This window comes from Macaca mulatta, chromosome 19 (assembly GCF_049350105.2).
Source record: "Macaca mulatta isolate MMU2019108-1 chromosome 19, T2T-MMU8v2.0, whole genome shotgun sequence".
In the NCBI taxonomy this organism is placed as follows: domain Eukaryota; kingdom Metazoa; phylum Chordata; class Mammalia; order Primates; family Cercopithecidae; genus Macaca; species Macaca mulatta.
Window position 1 is genome coordinate 16,610,055 of NC_133424.1, and position 26,894 is coordinate 16,636,948.

Sequence of the window (26,894 nt, forward strand, 5' to 3'; positions counted from 1 at the left end):
GTCCTTCCCAAGACCACCCCCAGGTCCAGCCATTCCCTAGGACTTGGCAGAGAGCTGTACTCACAGCCAAGATCACAGCAAAATCAGCAAAGGGAAAAGGCAGGCAGAGTGAAGTCTAGAGGCAACCAGACAAGCTTCCAGAATCCTCTCACAGTGGGGTCACACACCCCATGCTTAACTCCCCCAACAAGTTGTAAGAGGTGTGTAACGTGTCTCTCGTGAAAGCTGGTTGGCAGTTCTGTGCCCATGTGTTCATGGGGTCAGTCACACAGGAACCCTCTACCTGGCACTTACCAGGATTCCAGACTCCTACAAAGAAAGCAGGGGTTTAGCATAAATCATTTGTACAGAAAGTATAGGCACCCGTCATGAGCCACGCATGTAGGGAAGTTTTATATCTGTAGGGAACTTTACCAGCTACAGGCCCAACCAGCAGGCCCTTCTCAGGGAGCAGCCTCAGATCTGTTCGTTCTTTTCTGCACACACTATGCCTTTAGGGAGGCCAGTGACTTCCAAGCTGCAAATCCAAGCCAGACTCAAGTCTGGGTTTCACCCGCCACTCTGTATTCCAATTTGAATGTCTCATCAGCACTGTAAGTGTAACACAGCCCTGACCCTGGACTCCATCCCTGCCTTCCCCACCGTGCCCACAGCTGACCCCTCCTGAGTTGTAGCCATGACCACCTGGACCTCTGCGACCACTTCCTCATGGGTTTCCGGTCTTCCCCTCTGTCTTTCAAACTATTTTCAGAGTGTCCTTATGAAACTGACATCAGTGTCACCTCCTTGTTTAAAGCTCCCCCCAGGGGTTCGGGTGTGTGGCTTATGCCTATAATCCCAGTGCCTTGAGAGGCTGAGGCAGGGGAATAGCTTGAGGCCAGTTCAAGTTCAAGACCAGCCTGGGCAACATAGTGAGACCCCATCACTAAAAAAAAAAAATTACAAAAATTGGCCGGGTGCAGTGGCTCACATCTCATCCCAGCACTTTGGGAGGCTGAGGCAGGTGGTTCACCTGAGGTCAGGAGTTCGAGACCAGCCTGGCCAATATGGCAAAACCCCATCTTTACTAAAAATACAAAAATTAGCCAGGCGTGGTTGCACACGCCTGTAGTTCCAACTACTCAGGAGGCTGAGGCAGAATCGCTTGAACCTGGGAGGCAGAGGTTGCAGTAAGCCGAGGTCGCACCACTGCACTCCAACCTGGGAGACAGAGCAAGACATCATCTCAAAACATGGTAAGTATGGTGGCGTGTACCTGTAGTCCCAGCTACTCAGGAGGCTGAGGAGGGAGGATCACTTGAGCCCAGGAGTTGGAGGTTGCAGTGAGCTATGACCACACCACTACATTCCAGCCTGGGTGATAGAGCAAGACCCTTTCTCAAAAAAAAAAAAAAAAAAAAACAAAAAAAAACAAAAAAAAAACCCTCCCCAGGTCTTCCTTGGGCTTAGGGATACAACTTACGCCCCCTCACCGTGGGGCACAAGCCTCTACACGCTGCAGCCACTTCCCCGCCCAGCCCTTCCTCTGGCCGCCCTCCCTGACTCACTCCACTCCAGTCCTCTCCTTCATTACTCCTTCACTCCATACTCATCACTGAGAAGGCCCCAGGGCCTTTGCACTTGTCACACCCTAGTCTTGCAGTCTCCTGAAATGTGCAAAGCCCACTCATCCATCATGTCATGATTATCCAGGGCTATCTCTGCAGAGGCCTCTCCCAGTCATGCCCTTCTCTTTTCCTAGCTCATCTTCATTGCCAACCCTGTCCCCACTCAGCCCAGAAGCTCCATGAGGACAGGGACTTCTGTGGTGTGCTTGCGTGTGGCCTGAACCCATTGAATTAATGAAGGACGCCACATGCCTCTGGGGTGAGCACAAGGGAGCTGACATCCTCTTCCCTCAAAGAAACCAGCTTCCAGGGTTGATCCTGCAGCCTCTGCAGCCTAGGGGCAGCTCCCCAGGCAACCCCCAAATTCCACTGAGGAGAAGGCAGGCATTGCAAACTCAATGGGTTTGGGAACCCCCAGCCACAAACTCCCCCCCACCTGACCAGGCTAGAGGACTTCCCTGGTTTTCCCTGGCTTAGCTGCCATCAACATCTCTGTCGTCTGAATCCTTGAACTTCCGAGCACCCACTCAGGGGGACCCTGAATCCTGAGAGTAAAACTCGAAGTCGCCCCCTGCCAGGGATGCTTGATAAACAGTCACTTTGGAAAACTTGCATTCTTTCCACAAAACTTTGCAGTTTCTGCCCAAAACTGCAAAATTCGGAAACAGTGACAGTCAATGGCAATGAATAGCAGATCCTGCCTGGCTTTCTTCTGAGGCCTTAATGGGTCACGGATAAAAGGGAGCTGCCTGGGCCCAAATCCCAGCATCACTCAAGGCCCACGGTGATACAGGAGCTAGAAAGAAATTATTTAGGCAGATAGTGAGGGCACCAGAGTCCCTGGCGGAATTTCTTTTCTAACGAAAAGCAGCCCGAGAAATTCTTTTTTCTAACAAAGAGCAGTCTGAGAAATCGAGCTGCAAACAGATAAGCGAGCTGCAAGCTTGCACGGGGGTGATGCCAGCAGTTGCGTCAACAGAAAAGAGCTGCCTGGGAGCCAGGCAAGTCCAACATGGAGACTCCATCTTCCCTTTATTTTCTGTATTACCATGCATACAGTAAAGGGATGGGCAACATGGCCACAGCTCAAGTAGAGGACCCGCTTGCATGATAAAAGATTAGGGTAGGGGTGGCCAGAAATTCACACCCGATGCAAATGGCACTCCTAGTCCTAACCAGGTTTTCGCACCCTATGCAAGTGGAACACCTAGTCCAACCAATCTTTCACACCCTATGTAAATCAAACACCGCCGCCTCACCAGGCATTTATAAAGCCCCCTGCATTTCACTGTGCATCCGTCAATGCATTATTTCAGGACCTCTCTCTGCAGGAGGGAGCATCTTCTCTTTCTTTCCGTCTGTTAAACTTTGCTGCTAACCTCATTCTTGTGTGTCCACATCTTTGTTCTCCGTGGCCGTGAGATGACAAATCTCGGGTATCTACCCCAGATGAGGTCATTTCAATGGCACAACCTTGGGCACATACCCTCACCAACTGAACCTCAGTTTCCTCTCTTGCAAAATAGGGGTGATCATAGTTTCTACCTCATAGGATGGCTATGAAGAGCCAGGGAGATGGTGGATCCCAGAGGAGGCATAGGTCATAATGAGCACAGAGACAGAATAGGCTGATATCAGAATTATCACTATCCTCATCACTGCCATCATCATCATCATTATTATTATTTTCAAGTTTTTATTATCAAAGTTATTATCATTATTATTTTGAAACAGGGTCTTCCGGCCGGGCACGGTGGCTCATGCCTGTAATCCCAGCCCTTTGGGAGGCTGAGGTGGGCGGATCACTTGAGGTCGGGAGTTCGAGACCAGCCTGGCCAACATGGTGAAACCCCGTCTCTACTAAACATACAAAAATTAGCCAGAAATCACTTGAACCGGGGAGGCGGAGGTTGCAGTGAGCCTAGATCGTGCCACTGCATTCCAGCCTGGGCAATAGAGTGAGACTCTATCTCAAAAAAAAGAAAAGAAAAAGAAACAGGGTCTTGCTCTGTTGCCCAGGCTGGACTGCAGTGGTGGGATCATGGCTCACTGCAGCCTCAACCTCCCAGGCTCAAGCGATCCTCCTGCCTTAGCCTCCTAAGTAGCTGGTACTATAGGTGCATACCACCACACTCAACTAATTGTTTTACTTTTTTGTAGAGATGGTGTCTCACTACCCAGGCTGGTCTTGAACTGGCCTCAAGTGATCCTACCACCTCAGCCTCCCAAAGTATTGGGATTACAGGTGTGAGCCACCACACCCACCCTGTTATTACTATGACCAATGACCACCATTGTTCACCTTGTTCCCCAAGAAAAGTGCAGTGGTGCAATCTTGACACACTGCAACTTCTGCCTCCTGGGTTCAAGCAGTTCTCATGCCTCAGCCTCCCGAGTAGCTGGGATTACAGGTCCCGCCACCACGCCTGGCTAATTTTTGTACTTTTAGTAGAGACGGAGTTTCACCATGTTGGCCAGGCTAGTCTCAAACTCCTGACTTAAGGTGATTCTCCCACCTTGGCCTCCCAAAGTGCTAGAATTACAGGTGTGAGCCACCATGTCTAGCCAGTTCTGGACATTTCATATCAATGGAATCATGCACTAGGTGGCCTTTGTGTCTGGCTTCTCTCACTCAGCATCATGTTTTTGGGGCTCATCCACCTTGTAGCATGGAGCAGTGCTTCCTTCCTTTTTGTGACTGAATCATATTCCATGGTGTGGATGATGAACCATGTTTTGTTTATCCGTTCATTCATTGATGGACATTTGAGTTGTTTCCACCATTTGGACACCTTAGCTGTCATCCTCTGTGCCTCAGACGTGCCAAGTTCATTCCTACCACAGGGCCTTTGCCCTTGCTGTTTTTTGTTTGCTCATTTGTTTGAGATGGAGTCTCGCTCTGTCGCCCAGGCTGGAGTACAGTGGCAAAGTCTCAGCTCACTGCAACCTCTGCCTCCTGGGGTCACGCCATTCTCCTGCCTCAGCCTCCCGAGTAGCTGGGACTACAGGCATGCGCCACCACGCCCAGTTAATTTTTGTATTTTAGTAGAGACAGGGTTTCACCATGTTGGCCAGGCTGGTCTCGATCCCTTGACCTCATGATCTGCCAGCCTCGGCCTCCCAAAGTGCTGGGATTGCAGGTTTGAGCCACTGAACCCAGCCTAGCCTTGCTGTTTTCTTTTCTGCCTGACGGTCCTGCATGTGAACTTGTTCAACATCTGTCTCCACAGGGACTGTGGGCCCTAGAAGGGTGGGAACCACGCCGATCTTGCCTTTTTTTTTTTTTTTTTGAGACACAGTCTCACTCTGTGGCTCAGGCTGCAGTGCAGCGGCATGATCTCAGCTCACTGCAACCTCCCCCTCCCGGTTCAAGCAATTTTCCTGTCTCAGCCTCCTAAGTATCTAGGATTATAGGCATGAGCCACCACGCCCGGCTAAATTTTGTATTTTTAGTATAGACGGGGTTTCCCCATGTTGGCCAGGCTGGTCTTGAACTCCTGACCTCAGGTGATTTGCCCACCTTGGCCCCCCAAAGAGCTGGGATTACAGGCATGAGCCACTGCACCCGGCCCGATCTTGCCTTCTGCTTCATCCTCAGCATCTAGCATGGTGCCCATCCAGAGCTGGGGCTCAGTCAGTGTTTGTGAGATCAATAAATGAATAGAATGAAAGCATTGTAGGAAGCTAAAACCATAAAATTACATCAAGCCCAGGGCTGGGCACAGTGGCTCATGCCTGTAATCCCAACACTGGGAGGCCGGGGTGTGAGGATTGCTTGAGCCCAGGTATTCTAGACCATCCTGGGCAACACAGCAAGACCATGTCTCTACAAAATAAAAATTGAAAAACTAGCTGGGCATGGTGGTGTGAACCTGTGATTGCAGTTACTTGGGAGGCTGAGGCGGGAGGATCGCTTGAGCCCAGGAGTTTGAGGTTGTAGTGAGCTATGACGGCACAGTACACTTCAGCCTGGGCGACAGAGTGAGACCCTGTCTCTAAGAAGAATTGCATCAGGCCGGGCGCAGTGGCTCAAGCCTGTAATCCCAGCACTTTGGGAGGCCGAGACGGGCGGATCATGAGGTCAGGAGATTGAGACCATCCTGGCTAACACGGTGAAACCCCATCTCTACCAAAAATACAAAAAACTAGCCGGGCGAGGTGGCGGGCGCCTGTAGTCCCAGCTACTCGGGAGGCTGAGGCAGGAGAATGGCGTAAACCCGGGAGCCGGAGCTTGCAGTGAGCTGAGATCCGGCCACTGCACTCCAGCCTGGGCGCAAAGCGAGACTCCGTCTCAAAAAAAAAAAAAAAAAAAAAAAAAAAGAAGAATTGCATCAAGCCCAGTGTTGGTAGAGCCTAAGGGATTCCCACTCCCTGACACGTATGGGTCCAGCATTTTCCCAGCACTGAGATGGCATTGCGGCCACCTCCCCCACGAGCCACCCCACGTGAGTCTGCGAATGGCCCACTTACCAGCTGCGGCCTCTGCTGAGAAGCCCAGATCTGTCTCCCTGGAGAACTTGATTATCAGAGAGAGGCCGCCTTGGCACTCTAGCCCCGTTATCTCCCCACCAGGGCACCTTCGTTTTCCCCTCCACACCCTTCCTTCCTCCGGGGCCCGCATGTCCGTTTGCTGGCCGAGGCCTGCGGACACTGAGGGGTGTGGGGGTGATTCTGTTGCGACATCTGAAAGGAAAACGTTAGTCTGTGGGAGACCACATCACCCAAGCAGGTCAGGGGAAGCGAGGTTGGGCCGTTTGTGGTAAGGTCTTAGGGGTCTGTGCTGGAGCTAGGCCAACATACCCCCATCTTCCTGGAAACTCTAAATCCCGATGGTCAGACTTTCCCGGGAGGATCAGAGAAGTGAAGTGAAGTGAAGTGAAGGCCAGGCCCGGTGGTGGCTCATGCCTGTAATGCCAGCACTTTGGGAAGTCCAGGCAGGTGGATCGCTTGAGGCCAGGAGTTTGAGGCTGCAGTGAGCCGTAATTGCACCACTGCACTCCAGCCTGGGCAACAAAGCAAGATCCTGTCTCAAAAATATATATATATATATAAATATAAATAAATAAATATTTCAGGCCTAATATCCCAGCACTTTGGGAGGCCAAGGTGGGCAGACCACTTGAGGTCAGGAGTTCAAGACCAACCTGGCCAACATGGCGAACCCTGCCTCTACTAAAAATATAAAAATTAGCCAGGAGTGTTGGTGCACGCTTATAATCTCAGCTACTCGGGAGACTGAGGCAGGAGAATCACTTGAACCCGGGAGGTGGAGGTTGCAGTGAGCCGAGATCGTACCACTGCACTCCAGCCGGGGCTGTAGAACAAGACATCATCTCAAAAATAAAAAGGCCAGATGCAGCGGCTGACGCCTGTAATCCCAACACTTTGGGAGGCTGAGGCGGGAGGATCACATGAACGAGACCAACCTGGCAACATGACAAAATCCCATCTCTTCAAAAATCTGAAAATTAGCCAGGTGTGGTGGTGGTGCGCCTGTAGTCCCAGCTACTCAGGAGGCTGAGATGGGAGGATCGCTTGAACCCAGGAAGTAGAGGTTGTGGTGAGCTGAGACTGCACCACTGCACTCCGGCCTGGGCAACAGAGTGAGGGGACCCTATCTCAAAAAAAAAAAAAAAAAAGAAGAAGAAGAAGAAGAAGAAAAAGAAGAAGAGATTAACCACAGAGAGGTGAAGTGAGTTGCCCAAGGCAGCTCAGCCCATGAGGTCTGAGGCCCAAGCCAGAGTCTTCCCCACAAAGGCCTTGCTTGAATTAAGTCACAACAGAGAGTCCTGATTCTCTCACTCCCAACTCATCTCCATGCGCTGTGCTGGAGGGTTGCCTCTCCTATCATCTTCACATGATTAAGGAGGGCTATTATGCCCATTGCACACATGCAGAACTGAGGCTCAGAGAGGCTGAGCAACTCACCTGAGGACACACAGCAGGTGAGTGAGAAGCAGGGCTCCATGTGTCTCCTGCTTAGACTTCGTTGACCACAGAGGGCAGACAAGGTGCCGCTGCTGCCGAGGAAGAGCAGGGGGATGGGAGAGGCACCCAGGGTAAGCCTGAGGTTATCTAGCCCCAGCTGGGCCAGGGCAATAGGCCCCTGGGGAGGCCCCAGCAGGATCTGCGCCCTTTCTGCCTGAAAGGAGAGGAGGAAGTAGTTTTGCTTGTCTGCCTGGCGTGCGAGCACACGGCCAGGGCTGGCCAATCTGTTAAGCATACAGGGCCTGCACCCAGCACCCAAGTGCTGTGTAGGACTTCCCAAAAGGCTTCAGCTTATTTCAAATCAGAAGAAAGAAAACCGAACATCCTAATAATAAATATACAATAAGGAATCCAGCCTGGACCGCATTGGTCTTAATGCCCACGCAATTATAAAATAGGATTTTAAGCTGGCACGACGGCCCACACCTGTAATCCCAGCACTTAGGGAGGCTGAGGCGGGTGGATCACCTGAGGTCAGGAGTTTGAGACCAGACTGGCCAACATAGTGAAATCTTTTCTCTACTAAAAATACAAAAATTAGCCAGGCGTGTTGGTGGGCACCTGTAATCCCAGCTACTCAGGAGGCTGAGGCAGGAGAATCACTTGAACCAAGCTGGGCAGATCGCTTGAGCCCCTGGAGTTTGAGACCAGCCTGGGCAACACAGCAAGACCCCATCTCTAAAAAAATATTTTTTTAATGAGCCAGGTGTGGTGGTGCATGCCTGTAGTCCCAGCTACTTGGGAGGCTGAGGCGGGAGGATCACTTGAGTCCAGGAGTTCAAGGCTGCAGTGAGCTGTGACCACACCACTGCACTCCAGCCTGGGTGACAGAGTGAAACCCTGTCTCTAAAATAAGTTAGTCAATTAATAAAAAAAAAAAAAAATATATATATATATATATTTTTTTTTTTTTTTTGAGATGGAGTCTTGCTCTGTCGCCCAGGCTGGAGTGCAGTGGCCGGATCTCAGCTCACTGCAAGCTCTGCGTCCCAGGTTCAAGCCATTCTCCTGCCTCAGCTTCCCGAGTAGCTGGGACTACAGGCGCCCGCCACCTCGCCCGGCTAGTTTTTTGTATTTTTTAGTAGAGACGGGGTTTCACTGTGTTAGGCAGGATGGTCTCGATCTCCTGACGTTGTGATCCACCCGTCTCGGCCTCCCAAAGTGCTGGGATTACAGGCTTGAGCCACCGCGCCCGGCAATAAAAATATTTTTAAATATTTTGTAATGGAGGAGGTCCTGGTGTGGACCTAAGCGTGCCATGAGACCCCAGCCTGTCCAGGCTCAGTTCAGTTTCTAGGCCTTTGTGCCTGCTCTTCCCTCCCCTAGCCTGGGCAACATAGCAAGACCCCATCTCTAAAAAAAATACACTCTTTCTTCACCACACACTCCCCAGATCAAGGTGATTCCTACTTACCCTCACATTCCCCTTCCTCCAGGTCAGTTAGGCCACCTCTGGGGCTTTGTGCAACTGCTCTTCCCGCTTCCTGTTTCCCCTTTGGGGTTTTTTTGTTTGTTTGGGGTGTTTTGTTTTTTGTTTTTGTTTTTTTCGTTTGTTTGGTTTAGTTTGGTTTGAGACGGAGTTTCACTCTTGTTGCCCAGGCTGGAGTGCAGTGGCTTGATCTCGGCTTACCGCAACCTTGCCTCCCAGGTTTAAGCAATTCTCCTGCCTCAGCCTCCCGAGTAGCTGGGATTACAGGTATGTGCCACCATGCCCAGCTAATTTTGTAGTTTTAATAGAGACGGGGTTTCTGCATGTTGGTCAGGCTGGTCGTGAACTCCTGACCTCAGGTGATCCGCCCACCTTGGCCTTCCTAAGTGCTGGGATTACAGGCATGAGCCACCACACCTGGCTGGTTTTTGTTTGTTTGTTTGTTTGTTTGTTTGTTTGGGACAGAGTTTCCCTTTGTCACCCAGGCTAAAGTGCAGTGGCATGATCTCGGCTCACTGCAGCCTCTGCCTCCCTGGTCCAAGCGATTCTCTTGTATCAGCCTCCTGAGTAGCTGGGATTACAGGCACCCGCCACCATGCCTAATTTTTGTATTTTTAGTAGAGACCGGGTTTCACCATGTTGGCCAGGCTGTTCTCAAACTCCTGGCCTCAAATGATCCACCCGCCTCAGTCTCCCAAAGTGCTGGGATTATAGGCATGAGCCACCACCCCTGGCCTCTGTTCCCCGTTTGTTGCTTTTGTTTTTGTTTTGAGAAGGAGTCTCACTCTGTTGCCCAGGCTGGAGCGCAATGGCACGATCTCAGCTCACTGCAACTTCTGCCTCCCGGGTTCAAGCGATTCTTTTGCCTCAGCCTCCTGAGTAGCTGGGATTACACGCACGCACCACCACACCTGGCTGATTTTTGTATTTTAATAGAGACAGGGTTTTGCCATGTTGGCCAGGCTGGTCTCAAACTCCTGACCTCAAGTGATCCGCCTGCCTCAGCCTGTCAAAGTGCTGGGATTGCAGGCGTGAGCCACTGCACCCGTCCTCTGTTCCCCCTTTGTAATGATGTCTCACTCCTCTTCACTGCTTGATGGATTATAGATGCCAGGAGTTGGGGGGGGGGCCTACACCTGTCTCCTTGTCACCCCTGGGTCCTCCAAAGAGTCGGCACACGGTAGGTGCTCAATAACAACTTGTTGGGGGCAAGGCGGGAGCAAGCTGCGTCTGCACATGTGGCACCAGATGCTTTGCTGGACTGCAGACAGGGTGACTTGGCCTGTCCTTGTTCCACCCCCAGGGCTCACCTGTTTGAAGAAACAGGAACTGCCTCGGGGCAGCCAGCTCCGCCCCATTGACGTGCAGACCTTGAATCGAAACCCAGGCTCCTGCAGGCACTGGTACAGCTACAGCGAGGGCCGCGGCCGTCCACGGATTTCCCAGGTATGTGATCCAAGAGCCTCAGCCCTCCTCTCAGCCCTTGAGGAGACAGAGCATGGGAGCTGGGCTAGGCCAGAAGGAGGGACAGGGCTGGTGGGGCCCGGGGTGGCATGGGTGAGAGCTTCATGGAGGAGGGGGTATTTGTGTGGTGACCACTGGAAAATGGAGCTGGAGTTGGGGAAAGGGGGGGTCTCAGCAGGACAACCGCATGAGCACAGCTGTGGAGAGGCGAGAGAGAGAGCAAGGATGTCTTTAGGTCTGGAATGTGGGTAGCGAGGAAGTAGAGGAGGCCCCCAGACGAGGGTCAGGAGTTTGAATATGAGCATGAGGTCTTTCATCGCTAGATATCTGTTCATCAGCAAAGACTCTTGCACCCTCCTCTGTGCCGGGCCAGCACAGAGCAAAAAGCAACAACACAAGAACCTAGCCCTAAGTCCTGATCCCTAGGAGACCCTCAGGCTGGTGGAGACAGAGCAAGATAAAGACATTCTAGCTCCATGGAGTCATGGCTGGACCAGAGAGAGGAACAGCAGGGGAACGTTGGGGACAGAGAGGGGTGCCAGGGCTTTGTCTGGAGGGAGATGCAGGAAAGCTGCCTGGAGGAGGGGACATTTTTACTGGGTTTTGAAGGACAAATAGGAGTTCTTCCAAGTAAAAAAAAAAAAAAAAGAAGAAGAAGAAGAAGCCTATAAACATTACCCCATGCTAGGTCACAACTGGATTCATGAATATTATATATCTCTCTCTATATATATACAGTGCCAGCTAAACTTTCCTAGGTAAATATCATTATCCCCAAATTAAAGACAGAAATACAGTCACAGAGAGCGGTTAAGTGAATTATCTGAGGTCACACAGCGGCTAAGTGGGGGAGCTAGGGTTTGAACCCAGGCCATCTGAGTCAGGCCGAATTCCAGGCTTTTTTTTTTTTTTTTTTTGAGACGGAGTCTCGCTCTGTCGCCCAAGCTGGAGTGCAGTGGCTCCATCTCGGCTCACTGCAAGCTCCGCCTCCTGGGTTCACTCCATTCTCCTGCCTCAGCCTCCCTAGTAGCTGGGACTACAGGCACCCGCCATCACGCCCCTCTAATTTTTTTTATTTTTAGTAGAGACAGGGTTTCACCGTGTTACCTAGGATGGTCTTGATCTCCTGAGCTCGTGATCCGCCCGCCTCGGCCTCCCAAAATGCTGGGATTACAGGCGTGAGCCACCGCGCCTGGCTCAGGCTCTTTTTTTGTTGGTGGTGGTGATGGGGTTTTTTGGGTTTTTATTTTTTGTGTGTGTGAGACGGAGTTTCGCTGTGTTGCTCAGGCTGGAGTGCAGTGGTGCGATCTCGGCTCACTTGCAACCTCTGCCTCCCGGGTTCAAGTGACTCTCCTGCCGCAGCCTCCCAAGTAGCTGAGACTGCAGGCACACACCACCGTAATTTTTGTATTTTTATTATTTATTTATTTATTTATTTAGAGATGGAGTCTTGCTCTGTTGCCCAGGCTGGAGTGCAGTGGCTCGATCTCAGCTCACTGCAACCTCCGCCTCCCAGGTTCATGCAATTCTCCTGCCTCAGCCTCCATAGTAGCTGGGATTACAGGCGTGAGCCACCTTGCCCAGATAATGTTTATATTTTTATTAGAGATGGGGTTTCACCATGTTGGCCAGGCTGGTCTCAAACTCCTGGCCTTAGGTGATCCACCTGCCTCAGGCTCCAACAGTGCCAGCATTACAGGTGTTAATCACTGCACCCAACCTCCAATTCCAGGCTCTTAATCGCTTTGTCACCCTGCTTTATTAAACATTTCTTAATACAGTTGCTTAATTTTGGTTGCCCCAGAATTCCTTCCGGCCATATCCCAGAGGTTATACTTGACATCCGGTTGGAGAAAGTCAATATTGATTGCCATTGGTCAACGGGCCCTGCCTCCTCATAGAAACAGCCCAGTAAAAAGATCTTTTGAGATATTGAAACATTAGATGGGGCCAATGGGTGGAGGGAGTGAGCTCCAGTTTAAGGACAGAATTTAGGGTGAGCAGCCGGGCGCAGTGGCTCACACCTGTAATCCCAGCACTTTGGGAGGCCAAGGCGGGTGGATCACTTGAGGTCGGGAGTTGGAGACCAGCCTGGCCAACATGGTGAAACTCCATCTCTGCTAAAAATACAAAAATGAGCCAGGCGTGGTGGCACATGTCTGTAATCCCAGCTATTCAAGAGGCTAAGGCAGGAGAATCACTTGAACCTGGGAGGCGGAAGTTGCAGTGAGTTGAGATGGCGCTGCTGCACTCCAGCCTGGGCGACAGAGCGAGACTCCATCTCAAAAAAAGAAAAAGAATTAAGCATGAGCAAGAGGGGTCCCAAAGGAACTATCTAGCAAGATACAATCCTTTGGCTCGTTTTATACTCACTTAATACTGTTTTGCAAAACGGTGCTGCTTTCTTTCTCCAGCTCTGTCATTGGTACACAAAGTCCTGTGGTACTGCATGCTTAAAATTGTCAAGTATGTGAATTAATGATGCATCTGACATATCGTAGGTGTGCCATGAGTGGCTACAATGTGTGGTGACGTTGGTGGCAGAAGTGACTGTCTGAAGCCACATTTCTCTGGTGTTTAATGAAACCAAGGCAGCCAGGCACGGTGGCTGGTGCCTGTAATCCCAGTATGTTGGGAGGCTGAGGTGTTAGAACTGCTTGAGCCCAGGAGTTCGAGGCCAGCCTGGACAACAGAGCAAGACCCCGTCCCTACAAAAAAAATTTTCGAAATTAGCCAGGCATGATAATGCATGCCTGTAGTCCCAACTACTTGGGAGGTTGAGGTGGGAGGATTGCTTGAACCTGAGAGGTTGAGGCTGCAGTGAGTGTGAGCTGTGATGGCGGCATTGCACACTCTAGCCTCGGGAACAGAGGGAAACCCTGAGAGAGAGAGAGAGAGAGAGAGAGGCACCACCAATGGGTCAGCTGTTTCTTTCATTCACTTGCCATTTTGCCATTTCCTCATTCCTCTGGGGGCATTGATATTTACTTAATATTTAAATATTCTATTCTTTTTTTCTTTTTTTTTGAGACAGTGTCTCACTCTGTCCCTCAGGCTGGAGTGCAATGGCGTGATCTCGGCTCACTGCAACCTCCGCCTCCTGGGTTCTAGCGATTCTCCTGCCTCAACCTCCTGAGTAGCTGGGATTACAGGCACCCACCATCACGTCTGGCTAATTTTTATAGAGACGGGGGTTCACCATGTTGGCCAGGTCTCGAATCCCTGACCTCAGGTGATCCACCTGCCTCAGCCTCCCAAAGTGCTGGGATTACAGGCGTGAACCACCACGCCCAGCTCTAAATACTCTACTCTTAAATTTTTAAAATATTTATTTATAAAAGGAACTTTCTAGTCCTTGCAAGAATGGCATAAGAGCCTAGGCACAATGGCTCATGCCTGTAATCCTAGCACTTTGGAAGACTGACACAGGCGGACTGTTTGAGTCCAGGAGTTTGAGACCAATGTGGGCAGGAAGGTGAAACCCCATCTCTACAAAAATACAAAAATTAGCCAGGCATGGTGGCACATGCCTGTGGTCCCAGCTACTTGAGGGACTGAGGTGGGAGAATCACTTGAGGGAAGAAAGTCGAGGCTGCAGTAAGCCAAGATGGAGCCACTGCATTCCAGCCTGGGTGACAGAGTGAGACCCTATCTCAAAAAAAAAAAAGAAAAAAACACAATGGCATAAGCAGAATAAAAGGAAAAGTCCTTGAAGGACTTTGAGGATGAGCCAATGAATGAATGTGTAAAATCTATCAGGCACATAGTAGGTGCCCAAAAAACACAAGCCAGCTTTTTTGTTTTTTTGTTTTTTTGAGACGGAGTCTCACTCTGTTGCCCAGGTTGGAGTGCAGTGGTGCAATCTCGGCTCACTGCAGCCTCTGTCTCCTGGGTTCAAGTGATTCTCGTGCCTCAGCCTCCCAAGTAGTTGGGATTATAGGCACGTGCCGCTGTGCCCAGCTCATTTTTGCATTTTTGTAGTGACAGGGTTTCACCACGTGGCCCAGGCTGGTCTTGAACTCCTGACCTCAGGTGATCCACCTGCCTCGGTCTCCCAAAGTGCTAGGATTACAGGTGTGAGCCACCACGCCCAGCCACACAAGCCAGTTTTTTTTTTTTTTTTTTTTTTTTTTTTTGAGACGGGGTCTCGCTCTGTCACCCAGGCTGGAGTGCAGTGGCCGGATCTCAGCTCACTGCAAGCTCCGCCTCCCGGGTTCACGCCATTCTCCTGCCTCAGCCTCCCGAGTAGCTGGGACTACAGGCGCCCGCCACCTCGCCCGGCTAGTTTTTTGTATTTTTTAGTAGAGACGGGGTTTCACCGGGTTAGCCAGGATGGTCTCGATCTCCTGACCTTGTGATCCACCCGTCGGCCTCCCAAAGTGCTGGGATTACAGGCTTGAGCCACCGCGCCCGGCCTACAAGCCAGTTTTTTTGTTGTTTTTGAAACGTGGTCTTGCTCTGTTCCCCAGACTGGAGTGCAGTGGCACAACCACGGCTCACTGCAGCCACATCCTTCCGAGCTTAAGGGATCCTCCCACCTCAGCCTCCCGAGTAGCTGGGACTACAGGCATGCACCACCGCACCCAGCTAATTTTTAAATTTATTTTATTTATGTATTTACTTATTTATTTTTTTGAGATGGAGTCTCACTCTGTCGTCCAGGCTGGAGTACAGTGGCGCCATCTTGGCTCACTGCAACCTCTGCCCCACCAGGTTCAAGCGATTCTCCTGCCTCAGCCTTTGGAGTAGCTGGGATTACAGGTGCCCACCACCACGCCCAGCTAATTTTTGTATTTTTAGTAGAGATGGATTTCACCATGTTGGCCAGGCATGGTCTCAAACTCCTGACCTCAGGTGATCCACCCACCTTGGCTTCCCAAAGTGCTGAGATTACAGGCGTGAGCCACTGCACCTGGCCAAATTGTAAAATTTTTTGTAGAGATGGGGGTCTCACTATGTTGCCCACTATGTTGGAACTCCTGGGCTCAAGCCATCCTCCCACCTTGGCCTCCCAAAGTGCTAGGATTACCCATGTGAGCCATCACACCTGGCCACAAGCCAGTTTTAAGTCCATTGCTCTGTCCACCCTGCAGAACTTCTCAAAGGAGGAGGTACCATAAGCTTCAAGAACAGAGCAAAGATAAGAGGTGCATCAGCTTGATTCTTGTCTTCCCTCCCTTCTCTACCCAGGTGACCTTCCCCCAACCCCAGGAAGCTATGACAGAGGCCAGGAAGCCGCCCCCACTGCTACCCCCACGGCTGGACTGGTTCGTGCACACCCAGGTGGGCCAGCTGGCCCAAGACGGGGTCCCCGAGTGGTTCCATGGTGCAATCTCAAGAGAGTGAGGACACACCCACACCCTCCACCCTGCCCTCCCCACTCTTTCCTTGTCCGTCCCTACCCTGGGCAGCTTTTAACTGCAGAATTCTGGACTTGGCTCAGCTCAGTGTGGCAAGAGTGTAAAATGAGCTCCAGGCTCCCAGGCTTGAATCCTGCCACCTGTGTGGGCTCACTGTGTGACCTGGGGCAAGTTACTTGCTCTCTCTCTCAGCTTTCTCTATACAAGTGGCCAACAGGCCAGCACTGCCAGGGACCTGGCGGCACCCCACACCTCGCCCAGGCCAGGCAGGATACAGCCTCAGAATCTTTCTTTCTTTCTTTTTGAGACACAGCCTCACTCCGTCACCTAGGCTGGAGTGCAGAGGCGCAATCTTGGCTCACTGCAACCTCTGCCTCCCGGGTTCAAGCAATTCTTCCACCTCAACCTCCCAAGTAGCTGGGATTACAGGCACGTGCCACCACGCCTGGCTAATTTTTGTGTTTATAGTAGAGACAGGGTTTCACCATGTTGGCCAGGCTGGTCTCAAACTCCTGGCCTCAAGTGATCCACCCGCCTCGGCCTCCCAAAATGCTGGGGTTACAGGCGTGAGCCACCGCGCCTGGCTAGAATTTTTCTGAACACAATACCCCAAGCAGCTGCTCTCAACCCATGAGGGTACAACCAATGTGCCCTTTCTTTTTTTTTCTTTTTCTTTCTTTCTTTCTTTTTTTTTTGATAGAGTTCTGCTCCGGTTGCCCAGGCTGGAGCGCAGTGGCGCGATCTCAGCTCACTGCAGCCTCCACCTCCTGGGTTCAAGCAATCCTCCTGCCTCATGAGTAGCTGGGACTACAGGCATGCACCACCACGCCCAGCTAATATTTGTATTTTTAGTAGAGACAGGGTTTCACCATGGTGGCCAGGCTAGTCTCGAACTCCTGACCTCAAGTGATCCGCCTGCCTCGGCCTCCCAAAGTGCCGGGATTACAGGCGTGAGCCACTGTGTCTGGCCCTAATGTGCCGTTTCTACCTCAGACTGTGAGCTCTGAGGATGTGTGCCCGGCTCTAACTAAATGGAGGAACAAATATTTATTGCCACCCTCTGCATGCAGGAACTTGAGAAAATTCTGTGAAGGCCACAGAGAGGAAGTAGTGTTGGTCATGGTTTCTGAGCTCTGGGCCTTGCTGTCTAACAAAAATATAACATGGGTTGCACACTGCAATTTTTAAAAAAATTTAGTAGCTATATTAAAAGAAGCAGCTGGGTGCAGTGGCACTTACCTTTAATCCCAGCTACTCGGAATGCTGAGGCAGAAGGATCGCTTGAGCCCAGGAGTTCAAGGCTGGTCTGGACAACATAGTGAGACTCCATCTCTAAAAGGAATTTTTAGGCCGGGCGCGGTGGCTCATACTTGTAATTCCAGCACTTTGGGAGGCTGAGGTGGGCAGACCACCTGAGGTCAGGAGTTCAAGACCAGCCTGGACAACATGGTGAAAGTTTGTGTCTACTAAAAATACAAAATTAGCCAAGCATGGTGGTGCATGTCTGTAATCCCAGCTACTCGGGAGGCTGAGGCAGGAGAATCACTTGAATCCAGGAGGTGGAGGTTGCAGTGAGCTGAGATGGAGCCATTGCACTGCAGCCTGAGCAACAAGAGCGAAACTACGTCTCAAAAAAGAAAAAAAAAAATTAACTGTGCATGGTGACGCGTTCCTGTAATCCCAGCTTCCCAGCTATTCAGGTGGCTGAGGCAGGAGACTTGCTGGGACCCTGGAGGCAGAGGCTGCAGTAAGCCGAGATCGTGCCATGCACTCCAGCCTGGGTGACAGAGCGAGACTCCAACTCAAAAAAAAAAAAAAAAAAAAAATTAAAAAAAGTTAGCCGGGCGTGTGGCATATGCCTGTGGTTCTGTGTACTGAGGAGGCTGAGGTGAGAGGATCTCTTGAGCCCAGGAAATCAAGGTTTCAGTGAGCTATGATTGCACCTCTGCATTCCAGCCTGAGTGATAGAGCAAGACCCTGTCTCAAAAACAAAAAACGGTTCATCAAACAGCATATATTCCTTTTTTGTGCTGTTTTGGAAATCAGTACAAAAGGCCAGTGACCTCTGTATTGAATAGTGCAGGACCAGCTTGTCCCACGGAAGGCCGCCTTCCTCTCTGTGAACTCCAGATAATAATGGTAATAATCTAGAAAATAGACCGGGTGCAGTGGCTCACTCCTGTAATCCCAGCACTTTGGGAGGCCGAGGCGGGTGAATCACCAGAGGTCAGGAATTCGAGACCAGCCTGGCCAACATGGTGAAACCCCGTCTCTACTAAAAATACAAAAAATTAGCTGGGCGTGGTTGCGGGTACTTGTAATCCCAGTTACTTGGGAGGCTGAGGCAGGACAATAGCTTGAACCAGAGAGGCACAGGTTCCAGTGAGCCAAGATCGCATCATTGCACTCCAGCCTGGGCAACAAAAGCAAAACTCCGTCTCAAAAAAAAAAAAAAAAAAAAAAAAGGCTGGGCGCAGTGGCTCAAGCCTGTAATCCCAGCACTTTGGGAGGCCGAGACAGGCGGATCACGAGGTCAGGAGATCGAGACCATCCTGGCTAACACGGTGAAACCCCGTCTCTACTAAAAAAAATACAAAAAAAAAAAAAAAAACTAGCTCGGCATGGTGGCGGGCGCCTGTAGTCCCAGCTACTCGGGAGGCTGAGGCAGGAGAATGGTGTAAACCCGGGAGGCGGAGCTTGCAGTGAGCTGAGATCCAGCCACTGCACTCCAGCCCGGGCGACAGAGCGAGACTCCGTCTCAAAAAAAAAAAAAAAAAAGAGAAAGAGAATAATAATAATAATAACAGCAAACATTTTGGGAGCACTTACCAGGTAGCAACTGTCATGCTTATGTTGCAAGTTCTTTCTCTTCTCACAGCAGCCTTGGAAGTGGCGTTTACTTTCCCCTTGAGGAAGCTGACAGAGAGAGACGATTACCTGAGGTCACACAGCTGATGGACAGTAGAACTGGGTTTTGCACTCGAATGCATCTGAGTATATGAGTCCTTCTTTGTTACTTGTGACACCTTGATCCACCCAAAGGTGCCTTAATCGGGGGATTCTAGGCATTGGGATGGGGCTGTGGGAGATGGGAGGAGGTCTGGCCTGAGATCAAGGTCATCAGATGCCTCCTAGTTCCTCAGGGGGAACATCCCTAATCCCTGAATAGCCCAAGGTGTGCAACAACTGAAAAACAAACAAACAAACAAAAAAAACCCGATGGGTTTGGGGTGTTTGTTCATTTAGAAAACAGGCCGGGCGTGGTGGCTCATGCCTGTAATCCCAGCACTTTGGGAGGCTGAGGCAGGTGGGTCACTTGAGGACAGGGGTTTGAGACCAGCCTGGCCAACATGGTGAAACCCTGTCTCTACTAAAAATACAAAAAATAGCCGGGCATGGTGGCGGGTGCCTGTAATCCCAGCTACTTGGGAGGCTAAGGCAAGAAGAATCACCTGAACCTAGGAGGTTGAGGCTGCAGCAAGCTGAGATCGCACCATTGCACTCGGCCTGGGCAACAGAGCGAGACTCTGTCTCAAAAAAAAAAAAAAAGGGAAAAAAAGAGGCCGGGCACAGTGGCTTGCACCTATAATCCCAGCACTTTGGGAGGCCGTGACGGGCGGATCACGAGATCAGGAGATTGAGGCCGTCCTGGCTAACACGGTGAAACCCCACCTCTACTAAAATATACAAAAAAATTAGCCGGGCGTGGTGGCGGGCACCTGTAGTCCCAGCTACTCGGGAGGCTGAGGCAGGAGAATGGCGTGAACCCGGGAGGTGGAGCTTGCAGTGAGCCGAGATCGCGCCACGGCACTCCAGCCTGGGCGACAGAGCGAGACTGTCTGAAAAAAAAAAGAAAAGAAAAAAAGGAAAATGAAAACTACCAGCCTTCTGCATGAATGATCCCATGGCCCCCGGAGTTTAACTGGTACGCGGGGCGGCTGGACTGTGTCATTTCCTTTCTGTGTGTGTGTCATTTCCTTTCTGTGTGTGCCCTTCCAGGGATGCTGAGGACTTGCTGGAGTCACAGCCGCTGGGATCCTTTCTCATCAGGGTCAGTCACAGCCACGTGGGCTACACACTTTCCTACAAGTAAGGCCTGGGCCGGGGGCCAGGGCAGGGGCAGGTGGGCTCTGGGGTTTCCTTGGAGGGGGCAAGGGGTGCTTCATGTCATAGCTTCTCAGAAAGCAGCAGTAACTGAGGCCGTGGGTCTGAGAACGGGAGCTGCTGGGGACCTAAGATTGGCAGCTTCTCTCCCTCCACCCCTCACAATCTAATTAGTGATTCCCTGACTGTGTGTTAGGGAAACCCAGGGAAGCCCAGCTCCTTAAGACCTGAAAGCCAAACAAATCCAGAGGATTCCAGGCCAAAGGAAGAAAAACCCAATGGCTCAATTACAGAGTCATCCACGGTGGGAAAAACTTATCCAAGGCTCAGCTCTGCCATTACATGCTCTGTGACCTTAGACAAGTTACTCAACCTCTCTATGCCTTCAGTAAAGGAGTGTCACACTTTAATTCAGAGTGTTCATGTGAGGATTAACTGAGATACAGTCAGCACATAGAGAGCCATTAATATACATTCATTGGTTAACTAAGCATTTATTCAGCACTTGCTGTGTGCCAGGCACACAGCCTTAGGTTGGGGCTTTCTTTTTGCTTTTCTTTTTGAGACAGAGTCTCGCGCTGTCACCCAGGCTGGAGTGCAGTGGCATGATCTCGGCTCACTGCAACTTCCACCTCCTGGGTTCAAGCGATTCCCCTGCCTCAGCCTCCCCAGTAGCTGGGATTACAGGCACCTGCCACTGTTGCTGTCGGTTCCTATGGGAGGGAATGAAGGAGGCAGACGTAGAAATTAAGACAAAGACAAAAAATCTGTTTTAAAAGTAGGGGTCGGGGGCTCCTTGCTTCTAGTGAGCAAAGGCAGCTTTGAGCTTCCACAACCCTTCGTATTTATTAGATAGAAAGAGCAGGAAGGGAGAGGTAACAGTTGGTCAGCTGCTTGATTTTTCACAGGTACACATAATTGCTTTCTTTGTACAACAGGCTTCAGACGTGCCTATAGTTAACCACAAGGAACACTGTGCTTGGGGCGTGATTGCCCTCAGCACTCCTTCTGGCAGCAAACACAGTTGTCAGTTTTCCAACATCCTGCTTTCATAAGAACAGTTTTCCGTTTACTCACATAGCCTCCAGTGGTATACTGAGTTGGTCACGACCCCCATTTTCTTGGCCTGTAACATGCCACCACACCTGGCTAATTTTTGTATTTTTAGGAGAGACAAGGTTTCACCATGTTGGCCAGGCTGGTCTGCAACTCCCGGCCTCGAGTAATCCGCCTGCCTCAGCCTCCCAAAGTGCTGGGATTACAGGCGTGAGCCACCATGCCCAGCTTTCATTATCATTTCTATTGATCACTTACCCCTAGCCAGGCAATAAGTGAAGCTTTTGTCTGTAGTAGCATGTTTTATCTGAGGTCAGCCTTAGTACTCCTGTGTTATAAATGGGGGAAACTGAGGCACAGCGAGGTTAGTAACCTGCTGGGTGTTGCATGGCTAGTCAGTGAAGAAGCCTGCATGGGAACCTGGGGTAGTCCGGCTGTAGCAGTGACGCTGCCAGCCCAAGGGCTGGGGGGGGGACTTGGGGCAGGGATGAGAGGGAGCAGGATGTCCCAGCCCCCTCAGTGTCTCCGCAGAGCCCAAAGCAGCTGCTGCCATTTCATGGTGAAGCTCTTGGATGATGGAACTTTCATAATCCCCGGGGAGAAGGTGGCCCACACCTCACTGGACGCCCTGGTCACCTTCCACCAGCAGAATCCAATTGAGCCGCGCAGGGAGCTGCTGACACAGCCCTGCAGGCAGGTGAGGGCGGGGGCCCACAAGGTTCACAGCCATCTCCTTGGGGCCAAGCCCCCCAGACCCCTTTGTTTCCCACGCCCCCATCAGCTTCTATTGATTCTGTCACTCTCATGGTCCTTGGCCCCTCCGGCCCCGACCCTCGTAGTCCCTCTGCCCCCCACCAGCCGTCTCCCTTGTGGTTCCTGCTTCCCCATGGCTCCGCCCTCCAGGCACATGTCAACAGGCTGATTTTTTATAAGGGTTCATGTGCCAGGTATCATCTTGGCTCACCTGAAGGAATGGCATCTTTCCTTAGAAGGCTCAGTGGGCGTGGCCTGGCTCCCAGTACACTTTCCTTAGAAGGCTCAGTGGGCGTGGCTTGGCTCCCAATAAACTGCTGTGGGTGGAGCATCTTTCCTTAAAAGGCTCAATGGGTGTGGCCTGGCTCCCAATAAACTGTTGTGGGTGGAGCATCTTTCCTTAAAAGGCACAGTGAGTGGCCTGGCTCCCAATAAACTGTTGTGGGTGGAGCATCTTTCCTTAAAAGGCTCAGTGAGTGGCCTGGCTCCCAATAAACTGCTGTGGGCAGGGCTTGTTTCCTTAGAGGACCCAGTGGGCGTGGCCTAGCCCCTAAGAAACTGCTGTGGCAGGGGTATCTTTCCTTAGAAGGCTCAGTGGGTGTGGCCTAGCTCCCAATAAACTGTTATGGGCAGGACATCTTTCCTTATAGGGCTCAGTGGGCCTGGCCTAGCTCCCAAGAAAGTGTGGTGGGTGGGGCATCTTTCCTTAGAAGGCTCAGTGGGTGTGGCCTAGCTCCCAAGAAACTGCTATGGGCGGGGCATCTTTCTTTAGAAGGCTCAGTGGGTGTGTCCCAACCCCTAAGAAATGGCTGTGGGTGGGGCATATTTTCTTATAAAGCTTAGTGGGCGTGGCCTAGGTACTAAGAAACTGCTATTCGAGGGATGGTCCCTGAGACCTGCCTTCCAGGGTCCGTGCTGGACCTTTCCCCCTCCCTAGTGCTGAGCTGCAGGCCCCTTCCGCCCTGCAGAAGGATCCGGCAAACGTGGATTACGAGGATCTCTTCCTCTACTCCAACGCAGTGGCGGAGGCAGCTGCCTACCCGGTGTCTGCACCTGAGGAGGTATGTATATGACAGGAGGCAGGCACCTCCCACCTGGCTGAGGGGCAGGAGCAGAGGCCGTCAACAGCTGCCAGAGGATGCTCTTTCTAGAATGAGAAGGAGATCCTACAGCTTGGTGCTTTAAACCTTTCCAGTGATTTTCCAACACAGAGATTAAAATTCAAACTAAAATCTCAGTTCCTCTTTCTGCCCATCACCTACCCAGTGCCAGCCCCGCTGCCATACCGTCTGTTGTTCAGACACACCAAGCAAACCTCGGGGTCTCTGCATGTGCCGGTCCCACTTCAGGTCCTTTGCACAAACTATGTGCCCTGCCCCTAGATTTCCCATGTCTTCATTCATTTCTCCTTCAAGTGCCTCCTTCCCCAGGCTCCAGACCTACAGCAACACCTGCATTCTCCTTCACATTACCCTGTTTATTCAGTGCAGCAGACTTCCCAAAAATGTTCTCCCAAATCCTATTTACTTATGGGTTTTCATGCTCCCTGGCTGCCTCCTCCATCAGACTGTGAGCTCTGAGAGACTGGAAACTCCATCTGGCTTGTTTGCCTTTGCTTCTCCCACCCCTCTGAGAGGACCTGCCATATTGAAGGTGCTTAACTAAGGAATCTGTGGAGTGGATGAATGAATGTATCACAGCATCTTGGGGTTTGGGAGACCTTTAGGCACCCCTAGGTGGAAGCCTAAGTGCTCTCCAAGCCCCCTGCCCAGCAGGGGAAGTTATGACAGTGGTACAAATGAAACAGGCTGGTGCGATGGACATCAGTGGAGGTGGGGGGTGCAAGTGGGGGAAGGCAGTCAGGGAAGGCTTCCTAGAGGAGGTGGCATATAGCTGAGATCTGCAAGGTGAGGAGGAGCCAGTCATACACACAGACACAGGGAGGATATTCCAGGCAGAGGGAATGGCACTTGCAAAAGTCATGGGGCTTGTTGTGTTTGGAAAACAGAACAACAAAAGCCAGCATATAGATGGAGTGAGGTTAGTGAGAGACTGTCAGAAGCTGAAGCCCCAGGGTCAGCAGGAGCCAATAGTGCAGGGCCTTGGGGCCAAGGGGAGGAGCTGGGATTCTATTCCAGTTGCACCAGGGAGGAGCCGTAGGAGACTGTACGCATGGGAGGACTTTTTTTTTTTTTTGAGACGGAGTCTTGCTTTGTCGACCAGGCTAGAGTGCGATGGGGCACAGTCTAGACTCCGCCTCCTGGGTTCAAGCGATTCTCCCGCCTCAGCCTCCCGAGTAGCTGGGACTACAGGTGCATGCTAGTTTTTGTATTTTTAGTAGAGACAGGGTTTCACCATGTTGGCCAGACTGGTCTCAAACCCCTGACCTCACGATCTGCCCACCTCGGCCTCCCAAAGTGCTGGGATTATAGGCGTGAGCCACCACACCTGGCCGGGACTGGTGGTTTTAAATGTTTCCTGTGGCTACTGGCTGCAGAAGGGGCTTTCCGGGCTACTGGTGGAGATGGAAAGGAGGAGGAAGTGAGGTGGGGATGGGGGACAGTGTCAAGGTGGGAGGGATGAAAATGAGAGCCCAGGTGTGGAAAGAAACATGGATATTTGGTCTGCACAATGGCTCACACCTGTAATCCCAGTGCTTTGGGAGGATGAGGCAAGAGGATTGCTTGAGGCCAGGACTTTGAGACCAGCGTGGGCAACATAGCAAGACCGTGTCTCCACAAAAAATTAAAAAATTAGCCAGGCATGGTGGCGCATGCCTGTAGTCAGCTACTCTGGAGGCTGAGGTGGGAGGATTGCTGGAGCCTGGGAGGTCGAGGCTGCAGTAAGCCATGATTGCACCACTGCACTCCAGCCTGAGTGACAGAGCAAGACCCTGTCAAAAACAACAAAAATTTGGAGAGACGGGGTCTCACTACACTGCCCAGGCTGGTCTCAAACTCCTGGCCTCAAGCAATCCTCCTGCCTCAGCCTCCCAAAGCACTGGGATTATAGGTGTGAGCTATCACACCTGGCCCCACATTTTTGTAGAGATAGTTATTTCATAACCTCTGAAAATCAGATAAAATTCACATTTCCATGTTTATAAATAAAGCTATATTAGAAGCCAGGCACGCTCATTGGTTGACATGTGATCTCTGGCATCCCCTACAACAGCAGAGCTAAGTAATTGAGACAGATGGTACAGCCTGCAAAGCTGAAATATTTACTCTCTGACTGTTTGTAAGGGAAGTTTGCCAGGCCAGGCGTGTTGGCTCATGCCTGTAATCCCAGCACTTTGGGAGGCCGAGGTGGGTGGATCACCTGAGATCAGGAGTTCAAGACTACCGGGGCCAACATAGTGAAACCATGTCTCTACTAAAAATACAAAAATTAGCCAGGCGTGGTGGTGTACTTGTAGTCCCAGCTACTCGGGAGGCAGGAGAATCGCTTGAACCCAGGAGGTGGAGGTTGCAGTGAGCTGAGATTGCACCACTGCACTCCAGACTGGGCGACACAGTGAAACTCCATCTCAAAAAAAAAAAAAAAAAAGAAGAAGAAGAAGAACAAGTTTGCCAGCCCCTGGGGGAGATAGTGAAGCCATTTACTGAGATAAGAAAGACAGGGCATGGGATCCGGTTTGGGGGTTCACACGGGGACGTTTCTCAGCCCCAGGGTGTCTGGGTGGAACCCAGGCTCCAATTTCTGGGACAGATGCAGTACTTTGGTGGGCGAGCTGCCCCAGGCCTCACCCAGTCTTGTTTTCAGGCCTCCCCAAAGCCAGTCCTGCGTCACCAATCAAAGGAAAGGAAGCCGTCATCAGAGATGAACAGAGTAACCACCGAGGAAGCCACTTCCTCCTGCCCCCCAAAAACCCCTCTTGGAGAGACCCGCCAGAAACTCTGGAGGAGCCTCAAAATGCTCCCCCAGAGAGGCCAGAGGGTCCGGCAGCAGCTGAAAAGCCACCTCGTCACTGTGAGCCTGCCGTCACTCTTAGATGTCCGGAGATCCACGGTGATCTCAGGCCCTGGGACCGGAAAAGGCAGCGAAGATCACTCAGGGGATCCCACTTCGGGGGACAGAGTCCACACGGATCCCTGTGTGGTCACATCTCTCAAAAGCCCCTCACAGCCCCAGGCACCAAAAGACAGAAAGATCCCCACCAGGAAGGCCGAGAGGTCGGCCAGCTACAATGAGGTGACCCCGGGGGACAGGAGTTGGCACCAAATGGTAATGAGAGCTCTGTCCTCCCAGGAGTCCACACCAGAACACCAGGGCTTGGCAGAGCCTGAGAACGACCAGCTCCCGGAGGAGTACCAACAACCGCCACCGTTTGCCCCTGGGTACTGCTAGAGAACAGGTCCACCCTGGCTCTGTCCTCTTGCTACCGGGGGCTGCCACACTCCTGAATGTCCTAACGTTTCTTCCATGGCCCCACACCATGGCATCCGGGAGTCTTTGGGAACCCGGGAAACGGAACGAAGATGTTTTTGGGGTCTGTTCCTGCAGTCACCCATGGGGCGAGCTGGTTATTTTAGCAATAATCATCAGAGTGACGCTGATGGTTCGGGGCGCCTCCTGTGCATCAGCGCCCGTGCCAGACCCTCTATTCATTATTTGACGCCTGAGAGCAAGCCCCTCAGGTAGCGTCACCCTCCATGTTTTGAAGAAGAGACTGAGGTTCCGAGAGGATAAGAGGCATGACCAAGGCCACAGAGCTATGGCGGTCAGCACCAGGATTTGAAGCCAGGTGAATCCGAGCCCTTTTCCCACAGCATCTGTTTGTTCCGTTGTCTAAAAGCACACTTCTGGCCGGGCGCAGTGGCTCATGCCTGTAGTCCCAGCACTTTGAGGGGCCAAGGCAGGCAGATTGCTTGAGGCCAGGAGTTCGAGACCAGCCTGGCCAACATGGTGAAACCCCGTCTATATTAAAAAATTCAAAAATTACCTGGATGTGATGGCACATGCCTATAATCCCAGCTACTTGGGAGCCTGAGGCAGGAGAATCGCTTGAACCCAGGAGGCAGAGGTTGCAGTGAGCCAAGATCGCATCACTGCAGTGCAGCCTGGATGACAGGGTGAGACTCCATCTCAAAAAATAAATAAATAAATAAAAATGAAATACAAAAAATAAAA

The 26,894-nt window shown here is 51.5% G+C and overlaps 2 protein-coding genes across 18 annotated transcripts; one reads left to right on the top strand and one right to left on the bottom strand.

The window, feature by feature from the left end:
* HSH2D (hematopoietic SH2 domain containing) lies at positions 1 to 26,894 on the top strand. Of its 17 annotated transcripts, XM_077976772.1 has the most exons (9): positions 1 to 200; positions 6,334 to 6,336; positions 8,298 to 8,450; positions 10,328 to 10,470; positions 15,679 to 15,830; positions 19,848 to 19,937; positions 21,540 to 21,705; positions 22,730 to 22,822; positions 25,527 to 26,894. In XM_077976772.1, the coding sequence occupies exons 5-9, from the start codon at positions 15,706 to 15,708 to the stop codon at positions 26,109 to 26,111; spliced, it is 1,059 nt and encodes a 352-aa protein (XP_077832898.1). In that variant the 5' UTR covers positions 1 to 200; positions 6,334 to 6,336; positions 8,298 to 8,450; positions 10,328 to 10,470; positions 15,679 to 15,705; the 3' UTR covers positions 26,112 to 26,894.
* LOC144336823 (uncharacterized) lies at positions 149 to 10,462 on the bottom strand. Its single transcript, XM_077978228.1, has 3 exons — positions 10,335 to 10,462; positions 6,078 to 6,290; positions 149 to 309 (listed from the first exon to the last, which is right to left on the bottom strand). Exons 2-3 carry the CDS (start codon positions 6,226 to 6,228, stop codon positions 149 to 151), a joined length of 312 nt encoding a protein of 103 aa, XP_077834354.1. The 5' UTR covers positions 6,229 to 6,290; positions 10,335 to 10,462.